The 11,113-nt window shown below is 34.3% G+C and overlaps 3 protein-coding genes and 1 long non-coding RNA gene across 5 annotated transcripts; 3 read left to right on the top strand and 1 right to left on the bottom strand.

The window, feature by feature from the left end:
- The first annotated feature begins 1,279 nt into the window (after positions 1-1,279).
- Positions 1,280-2,442, top strand: LOC6548423 (MORN repeat-containing protein 3). 2 transcript variants are annotated; one of them, XM_001976695.3, is made up of 2 exons: positions 1,280-1,811; positions 1,871-2,442. In XM_001976695.3, exons 1-2 carry the CDS (start codon positions 1,334-1,336, stop codon positions 2,308-2,310), a joined length of 918 nt encoding a protein of 305 aa, XP_001976731.1. In that variant the 5' UTR covers positions 1,280-1,333; the 3' UTR covers positions 2,311-2,442. The 2 variants fall into 2 exon arrangements, with proteins under 2 accessions (XP_001976731.1, XP_026835741.1); XM_026979940.1 differs by having other exon boundaries at positions 1,308-1,811; positions 1,867-1,909.
- A 1,224-nt stretch (positions 2,443-3,666) lies between these two features.
- Positions 3,667-5,124, bottom strand: LOC26526704 (protein takeout). Its single transcript, XM_026980107.1, has 5 exons — positions 4,884-5,124; positions 4,496-4,733; positions 4,301-4,434; positions 3,835-4,246; positions 3,667-3,670 (listed from the first exon to the last, which is right to left on the bottom strand). The coding sequence occupies exons 1-5, from the start codon at positions 4,966-4,968 to the stop codon at positions 3,667-3,669; spliced, it is 873 nt and encodes a 290-aa protein (XP_026835908.1). The 5' UTR covers positions 4,969-5,124.
- Positions 5,125-7,585: 2,461 nt separating this feature from the next.
- On the top strand, positions 7,586-8,103 carry LOC113564243. The gene is made up of 2 exons (XR_003407839.1): positions 7,586-7,724; positions 7,857-8,103. It is a non-coding gene; the product is annotated as an uncharacterized LOC113564243 (long non-coding RNA).
- Positions 8,104-8,366: 263 nt separating this feature from the next.
- LOC6548333 lies at positions 8,367-9,691 on the top strand. Its single transcript, XM_026979941.1, has 4 exons — positions 8,367-8,534; positions 8,677-8,857; positions 8,915-9,173; positions 9,222-9,691. Coding segments are annotated over exons 1-4 (795 nt in total). The 5' UTR covers positions 8,367-8,532; the 3' UTR covers positions 9,575-9,691.
- Positions 9,692-11,113: the final 1,422 nt, after the last annotated feature.

Here is an 11,113-nt window from a genome sequence, read left to right as displayed (position 1 = left end):
TAAGGAGGAAGGAGGAAATTCGTTAAAGGAACTTATGTACATGTGCCATCATGTTGAATATTGAAGTGAAATAGATTTTTTGTAATAGATTTGTTTTAATTGTTTAAAACAATCTTTATACGATCAATATTAGATTTTATAATCCATTACTTACAGGCTTAACATCACTTAACATCTTAACACAAACAAGAAAGTAAATACCAAAAAAAATAACATTTTTCTATACCCAATAATAACGCCTAATAATAAATAAATAATAAAACTTAAATAATAACACTTTAAATAACCCTTATATCACTTATTTTTTATTATTTTTAATTACTTTTCCAATTGTTTATACGATAGCTATATTATATTTACATATATCCGTTACTCGTAGAGTACAAGGAAATAGTAGATTTGTTGATTCGGACAAACTTTTGAAAAATGTGATATTTTCACATTTTTTTTATATATTTTGTAAATTTCTATAAGTTTGCAAACAAAAAGTATTGCCCACAAACCGGCCAAAACTGTCATGTCCACACTTTTGAAAAATGTGTGTTTCTTTTCATTTCTTTTTCATTCAAAATTAAAAAAATTCTTGTTCATTTTGAATTGTTGAGTAACGGGTATCTGATAGTCGGGAAACTCGACAATAGCATTCTATCTTGTTTTGAATAAATTTAAACCGAATTATATAATCAAAAGCACCAGTACACTTTAGGACGAAAATCACCAAAAAATAATGTTATCCGATTATTCCATGGCAGCTTTTTTTTTTATGTTATTGAATGTACAAAAGTTTTATAAATTATATAAACTGAGAATAATTAATATTTAAAAGATATTGACAATTTAAATGCATCTACATAAGTGTTTGGGAAAGTTAACAAAATCCCGAAAGTTTGATTTTAATAGCATTTTATTTAATAAATCAAATATATTTTCCTTTAAACCCTCGGTAAATCGGTTTTCCATTCATCGAAAACTTTAAGTGTCACAAAAAAAGAAACCTATTCGATATCCACAAATCATACACAACCATTTAACTTTTTCCTTTTCAATCATATTAATATTATTACGGTTTATTCACACGCAAATCGTAAACATAAGCGTTACCCTGAAATTGATTGTAAAGCGGAAAAACCCTGTTAGTTGTATTCCAGGTGTTTGTTAGTTTCTGGTCATATGTTAAGTTGCTCAAGGGTCGAGGTATTGAGAAATATAAATCAAAGTATTCACCAACTTCTGTCCTTCTGCATCAATTTAATCAATTTTCCATTGTCATACATATCCTACCTCTCACATTAGCATATATTTAAGCGTCCAAGTAAAAGTTTTTTTTGACAGTATGAGTACCTGCCTGGAACGATTTTTCTGTCCCAATAAACCCGTCTGCAGCTCGGGCAGAAGAGCCACTTTCTATTATCCTGGAGGTGGGTCCTACTCTGGCTACTGGCTATGCAACAAACACCAGGGCTGGGGCGTCAAAAAGACGGCAAAACGAACTAGCCAGTACTTTTTTGGTAAAAAGCATCCTGAAGGCCAGCTCATTTATGAGGGGGACTGGGTGATGAACAAACGACAGGGAGTCGGATCAATGCTACGTAAACGCGGAACTGAATTACAGCTGATATATTCGGGAAGATGGTACGATGACATGAAATGTGGAGAAGGTAAACAATTCTATTCCGACGGATGCGTCTACTTCGGGAAATGGATAAGAAATCGACGGCACGGTTTGGGCATCCAGTGGTACAATGATGGGAATATCTATGCGGGCGAATGGGAAACAGATTTCCGGCATGGACTTGGGGTCATGTTTTACGGTTCGTAAAGGATAATAGTTTTAATGGTACTTCCCAATTAATATTTTAATATAAGCCAGCTAATGGAAACCGATACGAAGGACACTTTGCACGCGGATACAAAAATGGCGAGGGTGTTTTCTATCATATGCATACGGGACAAATTCAGAAAGGGATGTGGGAAAATGATAATTTAAAGACGTCGATGATACAGGATGAACCAATAATCCGTTGCAATGCTGCAATAACATCGTATCCGATTCCACGAAACTATCTTAAGTACCCCAACGAAATAATGCGAGAACTTTTCCAAAGGTACAAAGCTCTTAGCAATAAGCCCCATCGTAGATTCAATGACAGGGTCAGTCTTGCCTTTATTCACCATCACCGACAGTACGCCTCTTGCGAAGAACGCTTCGCTTCACCAACAATGGTGGACCTATACCCCAAAGATGGCTTCGGATGCACTTGCGACTGCGAAAATGTTGCCAGAAATGAATGCAATTTTAGTCAGATATAGCTGTCTGACCCTATAATTTTCAAAATTGATTTTACAAATTTGGTAACCTAAATATTAAAGACAAAATTGTGTGTGATAACAATGTTTAACAGTTCAATAATGTTTAACAAGCCAGTAAGATCTTTCTATAAATTGTCAGTCAGATATAGCATTCTGACCGTATACTTTTCAAAGTTGATTTTAAAAAATTTCCAAACTAAATATTAAATTAAAAAAAATGTATTTGATTATAATGGTTAATATTGGTCTATTTGCAGTTAAATTATGTATAACAAACCAGTAAGCTCTTTATATAAATTGCTTATTTATTTTTAAAATGTTATTTACTTGCTTTATATAAAAAAGCGTTTCCCTTCCTTTCACTAAATTGAAACTTAGGCCGCCAAAGCGAGGGCTTTTCTAATGGTAGCAAAAATACCTGTGTATTCCATCACCCCCATTCATTCAAACAAAACAGAGTTGCCACGCCCCAGATGAACCACCCTCCCTCCCACAAACCCCAAAAAAGACACCCACGTTTTCTACTTAATGATAAAAGAAAGGACATTAGCGGGCCTCGGAGCATCTCAGCGTTTTGAGCGGCTTTCAAGTGAAAAGCAAAGAATTAAAAAAAAAAATTAGCAAAAAAAAAAGGTCGAAAAGAAGCGGAAAAAAAGCAACAACAAATGGATACTCGCACAATGAAAGAAAAGAAAAAGATTTCAAACCACCTCCCAGCGCACGCTCTACGTAATGCTCCTTCTGCAAGCTCTCCATTTATCAAGTTCCTTTTATTTTGGTGCGCGAGCGTAGTTAAAAATTAATAAATGAAATTAATGCCGACGACACTTTTCAAGGCATTGGTCAGTACGGAAATGGAAGATGTTGCCAAGGTTTTCCTTTGGCTTCCCTCTGTTTACATCAAAAACATTTTCATTTGAAATATTAAGCACCTAAAAGTCGATAATGCTTTTTCTTGCCAGTGACAGCTGCGTCGCATGAATTTAATTATAGCCAGCTGAATATCACCAGGGCAGCAACACTTTTTGCCAACCCAAGTCCATCTAACGCAATTAAGTGCCCTCCTCCCTGAAACAAAAATAAAGCGAAAGTAAAAAACTTTTGAAGGAAAAAATCTCTGTAAATTCATCTTTGTCGTGGCCGGTGATTAATCAAAAGCAGAAGGCCAACAAATAGTCCTTCGCACCCTGCTCAGGTGTATTGCTGGGATAGAGTGTATGTGTGCCTCCTCTAAGCTGTCCCCATAGTGCAGTTAGATGTGACTTTACATTTTAAAAAGTTCAAGCCTAATATGTAAATCCAAAAACAGACTATGAAGAGGTTTATTTCACGAAGTTAAATAAAACACAAATATGCTTATCTAAAGAAGAAATTATGGAAATGGAATTTTAAAACACAATACATTATAAAATTATTCATCGCCTTGAACATATTTATTTTTTTATATTATGAAGTAAAATAAAATACAAATATGTGCATCTAACGAAGAAATAATTATTTCATTTAAATTAATTATGAAAAGACGTTTTATTTAAAATACTTCCGTCGGGATTTTCAGCTTCAAAGGCCGGCTCAAATATAGCTGGACTAAGACCCGACGATGGCGGGTGTGCAATCGGATTGATGAACGTCTTTCCAGGAGGAAACATCTCATCAAATGTAGCGCTGGCAAGGACTTCATTCGCCACATCTAAAAACTTTTTAGAAAGACCTTGCTCTAGGCCTGGCACAATCTCTTTCATATATAATTCTTGATTGTTATTAATAAGGGTATTTCCTACGTCCCCCAAAATTCGATCGCCGCTGAATAAATTTGCCAAGCTTAATTTAAAATCCTCAAAATCAATGCGCATGGTCATCTTGGTGAACTTCACATAGTCTTTGCCATTTCGCAGATACCGAGACCCACGAATTTTAACGAAAGCCTTTGCGTTTTCTAATATTGAGAGTTAGTTGAGTGTTAGTTATTATGTCCAAATTTCAAACCTACCGCAATATCCCTGCATATTTCCTTTTCCTTTTATGTCTAGGAGTAGCAAATTAAGATGCAGCGAATACTTTCCTCTAAAGTCAATGCGCGGGAGTGTAATCCAGAGATCGTACGATGTGTCTAACGGCTTGGCACTTCATGCAAAAAAATTAACATCTTAGAATTTACATTTTCATAGTGCTTATACTTCAGTACATAAGGCGGTCAATGATAAAGTTACTTCCTCCATTGGCTTCAAGATTCGTGAAAACAGCTTGAAATTGACTACTTAGTCCCAGTTCAATATCATCTAGGGACAGCGGTTCTAATGGGGGTGTTGTGAAGCCATCCCCCAGGTTTCCGTTCACTAGTAATGGCCTTATTTGGTAGACAGCGTTAATGATACACCGCTCCAGAAGAGGATCATTGCGGGCGCATGGTCTAATGGTGGACGCTAACAGAAAAGATATTTGGGGACAATAAAAATTACAATTCGACGGGCAATGCAATTAGAAACGTTGTTATTCCTTGTATTCACGACCATTTCGACATCAACAGAATTGGAAACGCGTCACAAAATAATCCTTTGCTACTGGATACCTACGCAAGTTTGCGAAAATAAAAGGACACTGCAACACTTGGCAGACCAGCAATAATACGAAACGCTCAAAACACCTATAGTAAATCATCTGTAGAGCGTTTTTTCACAATGGCTTCACGATATGCCTGTTTGAGATTCGAATGAACTGTAGTTGTTGCAGCCAAGCGGTCTACTAACGATTCAACAGCCAGTACGTCGTGCTTTTGATTGAATTAAGCGTGCTTAGCTAAAGTCTTTTCCACCCGCGACATTTTCATAGCATTAAACGACCAGCTCACACTTACAAACGCACAAGTCAACGATTACGTACTTGCCCGCTGACGCCACTCAGGGGCACGTGAGTTGTCGCCTTGCATGTAAAGTTAAATTTATGTGGTTTAAAGTGAATTAAAACAATACCGAGTTCATGGCTTTAACATTGAATAACAAATGCAAGTAAATCAGCTACGAAAATTTAAATAATAAATTTATCGCCATCCTCCAAGGGCCAGCCTTGGCGCTACAGTTATAATATATGCGCAAGGATATAACAAGACTAGATTGGGGATAACATCAACACCAATCAGGAAAAACAAAATATTTATTTTTTTGTAATGCAAATTTGAAATTTATTAACGAAGTAAGCAAGCAAAACATATATTAAACCAAATGTTACATAAAAATGGTCACTTTGTTAAATTCACAAGCAGTGCAGCCAACAGTCAGTAAACAGAAAATAAAAGTGATTAAAACCATTTCTTCGTGAAAATAAGACAAAAAACAGACAGATATTAATGTAAAAAAAAAAATTGTCCTTTAATGGATGATACAGAAATTACTATTAAATAAAATTCCATTCTAGTGGATGATAGCGTTGAGAAATTATATATATATCAAGTTATAAAATTATAACAAAAACTATATTTGTTTAAGGTGTCATATTTCCGGACAAGGACTGTTTCTAATATTTCCCGACTATATTAGTTTAAAATTGATCTATCCGTAAAAGGGACAATACGGCAACACTGTTCCAAAGGTTGCTGATCATAGAACCGACAAAATATTTACAGGATAGATGAATATATACCAGTCAATGGTATTTCAAGACCAACCAACTCCCAGGATTTATCTCAATTTTTTTTATTTTTTCCGTTCTGCAGAAGAAAGAAACACATCAAATTTGTAACAAATTACATTTGATGCGTGTAATAAAAAGCCAAAACAGCTGTCGAAATGAAAGTTCTCTCTCCCATCAATAGGCTTTCACACCGCATTTTGGCCTAATTAAGTTTTCAAGTGCAATAAAATGATGGCCGGACTGTGCAACTCAAAATTTCGAAGATACGAGAAAAAAACCAACGGGGAGGAAAGCACTCCATTACGTGCGGACATCAAATTTGTGCTGAAGTACATAAAACACAACTTAAAAACTTAAATGGATTTACCACAACATGACGAGAATCAGAAATGTAGATAATGATGATGAGCATACACGAGCACGTGTACCGAGTTTGCTAAAATACCTATACATATACAAGTTAGTATTTAAACGTAAAACATATATATACATATTTGCAAAAAAATTGTTAACAAATTATCTGATGATAATATATATAGTTATGTAAACAATTAATGTAAGAACATGAGAAAACGCTATTGTCAAGTACATATGTCGGCATTACGCAGTTGAGGGAAATGAGAGAAACATATATATATGTACATATGTATAATAATAATCCTTACAGCAATGCTTCTGTATTCAACATCGCACACGATTACCTCTTAACGGAGCAAAACATTTTTGTATTACTTATCTAACTCCAATTTCAAAACAATAGAGAACGCTGTAGTCAAATTTCTCGACTATCAGATACTCCCTAATGGAAATTTGAACAAGAAATTTTAACATTTTTTCTGAAATATCGATGGCAATTGGAAAAAAATAATACAAAAAATAATAATTTAGGCGGTATGTAGGCAAGAAACAAACTTGCGCTGCGTCTATGTCTGTGAAATCTGCATCGCTATATCTGAGCGAGCTGTTATAGCTCCTGAGATCAAGACGTTCATACGGGCAGACAGACTGACATGACTAGATCGACTCGGCTATTGATTCTGATGAAGAATATATATGTACTTTATATGGGCGGAAACACTTCCTTATACCTGTTATACCTTTCAACGAATGTAGTATACCCTTTTACTCTACAAGTAACTGGTATAAAAATCAGATTTTCGCAACTCTTACACAGACGGACAAAAGGGCTGCCAGATGGAAATGACAGTATCCAATGGGCTTTCTATCCTGTAGATATATATATTTTTTTTCCTGATACATTCTTTCAACTAATAGTACATCCTTTACTATTCGAATAACTTGAATAAATATACCACGTCATAATGTATTAAACAACATCGCTGAGGAGGAACAACGCTCAAAATGTTTGGAAATTTCTTCAGTCGGGTTGAAATATTTGTTATATTACTGATGATTAGTTTTTATATTTTAATAGCATGTTTCTGCAATATACATAATTTTTTTAAAGTTTAGTTGATTTGGTATTCAGCCTTTACGTACGCCACCTTTTGTTTAACAAATTTACCGAAAATAATTTTCTTTAGAACATTTATTGAATTCTACATGGTTTGAGTCTCCGAAACAATTGTAAATGGTCAAAGTCCGGGAAATAATTAAAATTCAGTATCTTAACAAAAATTTTGGTGGTATTTTTGTATTGTTAAAGGTAGAGCCACACAAGTTGCAAAAGACAACAGAAAATAAATAATATAAAATAAAAATAGATAATTTTTATCGTCTAAAATTATAAGACATTATTGGTCTTGCAATTAAAGCCCCGGCGTAATGTGAGTAGAGCAACTGCGATTCCGCAGTTGAAATAAATACTCTGTTTTTAAACTTGTATTCATAAGAATTTCAAAAGAAACAACTCATAAGTCGCCGGTGATAAATATTTTGGGTTTTTCGGATTTTTTCAGGGGTTAACACAGAACAGCCCAACAGGATGCAATCTTTTTTTCAACGCTTCACAGACCGGCAAAAGGGCTGCCAGATGGAAATGACAGTATCCAATGGGCTTTCTATCCTGTAGATATATATATATTTTTTTCCTGATACATTCTTTTCAACGAATCTAGTACATCCTTAACTATTCGAATAACTTGAATAAATATACCACGCCATATTGTATTAAACAACATCGCTGAGGAGAAACAACGCTGAAAATTTTTGAAAATGTCTTCAGTCGGGTTGAAATATTTATGTTATATTACTGATGATAAGTTTTTATATTTTAATAGCATGTTTCTGCAATAGACATAACTTTTTTAAAGTTAAGTTGATTGGGTATTCAGCCTTTACGTACGCCACCTTTTGTTTAACAAATTCACCGAAAATAATTTTCTTTAGAACATTTATTGAATTCTACATGGTTTGAGTCTCCGAAACAATTGTAAATGGTTAAAGTCCGGGAAATAATTAAAATTCAGTATCTTAACAAAAAATTTTGAGGTATTTTTGTATTGCCAAAAGTAGAGCCACACAAGTTGCAAAAGACAATAGAATATAAATAATATAAAATAAAAATAGAATATAATTTTTATCGTCTAAAATTATAAAAGACATTATTGGTCTTGCAATTAAAGCCCCGACGTAATGTGAGTATATCAACTGCGATTCCGCTTTTAAGCGTAATTGAAATAAATATTCTGTGTTTAAACTTGTATTTATAAGAATTTCAGAAGGAACAACTTATAAGACGCCGGTGATAAATATTTTGGGTTTTCCCGATTTTTTCAGGGGTAAACACAGAACAGCCCAACAGGATGCAATCTTCGTAGCATTCATGGAACGGCATCCAATCATCTCGAAAAATTATCTTAAAGGAGACAAGCAAGCGGCGGAGGCAGCGTGGAAGAGATTGTCAAATGAGTTAAATAGTGTTGGACCCCCTGTCAAGGAAGCCAGCGAATGGAAACGGGTAAGTTCTCAATACAAAATTTGGAACTTGCTACCATCTTAGACACGTTCCTGACAGGTTTGGAAAGACTGGAAAAGTTGCATTCGAAAAAAAATTACTAATAATCGGCTAGAGGACTCTAAGGCTACTGGCAAAGGATCGCTATACCAAGATACTCTTACTCCCCTGGAGGATGCAGTTGCTGAAATCTGCGACTTGTACGATATGGCAGACACCATCGCCGAAGCCTGCCCCAAGGCTCAAACTGAAATGACCCACGGAGTTCCCCTGAAATGCATCAAAACCGACCAAGATGATTCCACGTTGACAGATAATCGTAAGGAAGCGTTAAATTAAATCTTTTTTTACCACTATTATTTTTCAGAAGAGTATGAGGATGAAGATTGCTCCATCAATATTAGACGCTTGGGTGTTCAGTTAGATAAAAGCTTTAGCGCTGACTCTTCACAGACTACTTCCAAAAAAAGAAAGCGAAAGGAAAATGCTTTAGAAATTGAACAGGAACATTCTGTTCCCGTTCTCTTGGATATAGCAAGAGAGATTAGTGACTTAAATAGACAATCCCGCTTAAACGCCCAGCGAACAAAAGCTAACACCGAGGCATTATTAGCTGTGGGTACGCAGATAGCGGATTTAATGCAGCAGCAGTTAAAGGAACGTAAGCGCCTTAACGCCATAATGGAGAAATTTGTACTGAAAATGGAATCTACAGATTAGAGTCAATATATAACTTGTGTAATGTCTATTAAAATTAATTTAAAAAATCCGATATTTCAATCCTGTAATAGATATTCATCTCTGAAAATATTAATAATAAATTTAAAAAAAAAACAACTATTAAAGAATATCTATATATGTATTAGATATACATCTTTGAAAATATAAATAATAAATTTAAAAAACTAGTAAAGAATATCTACGAATAGCAAGGGATGTATAGTGGTAAACTAAATTATCAGCATTGAAATCCACCCATGAAGCAATCGCATTTGGCATGCAGAGTAAGAAGTAAGAATAAATTAGAAGAATTTCCCTGTGTAGCACGAAAGTCAACACTCGGCTTCAACAAAATTCATAAAATAATTAAAATACATATATCTAATTTCGGAACAGTGTTATTTAATATCGAAACGGTAAAAAAATGTTTTTTTGGTACAGTGGTAGAAATCGTGAAGACAAAATATAAAAAAAAAAAATCAAAACGAAGGTGTGGGCGTGCCAGTTTTCCGCGGTTTGAGGGAGGTAGAGTGGTCGTGAAACCCATTTTAAACAAACTGGCATTGCATAAGAAAGACGTGACAGTTTTCCCCCTTTTTTGGAAGGTAGAGTGGGCGTGGCAAACATCTTAAGCAAACTTGCACTGCGTAAGACTTACTAAAATATGCATGTCTAATTTCAACACTAGATTTTATAGTTTCCGAGATCACAGAGTTCATTTGGACAAGCCAGATTAACTAAGCTAGTGATCCCGGGTTTAAAATATTTATACTTAATAGGTTCGGATACGTTTTCTTTTACCTATTACATACTCTATAATAAATCTAGCATACCCTTTTACTCTACAATTTACTCCAGTGATTTCAAATTGGAGTTTTTAAAGTATATGACATATGTATGTACAAAATATTCTTGCAGATAGGATACATAGGATAAGTATAAACAAATGCCCAAAGTCAAGAACAGTTAACAGTATCAAACCATTTATAAACAAAAAACGGTCACCAGATGGTAAATAATGTAAACATAAAATCCAATACGATTCAGGGTACAAAGCTAAGAAATTGTATTGTACATTTTAGTCTTAAACTGGAGCTCGAATAAAACAATAGGCCAAGAAATTGTGTCGCATTTTTATTTAAAATAATTCAGGAACTACCTCAGTCTATTGACGGGTAGTTGATTGGACTTACAATCGTGTAATAGTAACTATTTTACTATATATATTAATATTTGGTAAAAACATTTTAATAATCCTACCAAAATTTTTGGTTCTCATTTGCTTTAGTAATGAAAATCCAGTTTCACGAATATATGTACATATGTACATACATACATATGTAAACGCTACCAAACAGCAGAACTTTTGAGCATCTAACAACTACATGCATACATACATACATTGGCATTAGCGAACTAAGGGTAAAGTCAATGAAGTGGTTGCTAGTCTCAACGAAAATGAAGAAAATGAAAACAAATTCAAAATTGTTTTTGTAAATCGCCTTGTCGAACATGCGATTATTTTTTTTATAACAAGAG

This window comes from Drosophila erecta, unplaced genomic scaffold, assembly GCF_003286155.1.
Source record: "Drosophila erecta strain 14021-0224.00,06,07 unplaced genomic scaffold, DereRS2 tig00000092-arrow-pilon, whole genome shotgun sequence".
NCBI lineage: Eukaryota > Metazoa > Arthropoda > Insecta > Diptera > Drosophilidae > Drosophila > Drosophila erecta.
Note: the sequence above shows the minus strand (reverse complement) of the source record. Positions and strands in the feature narration are given on the sequence as shown.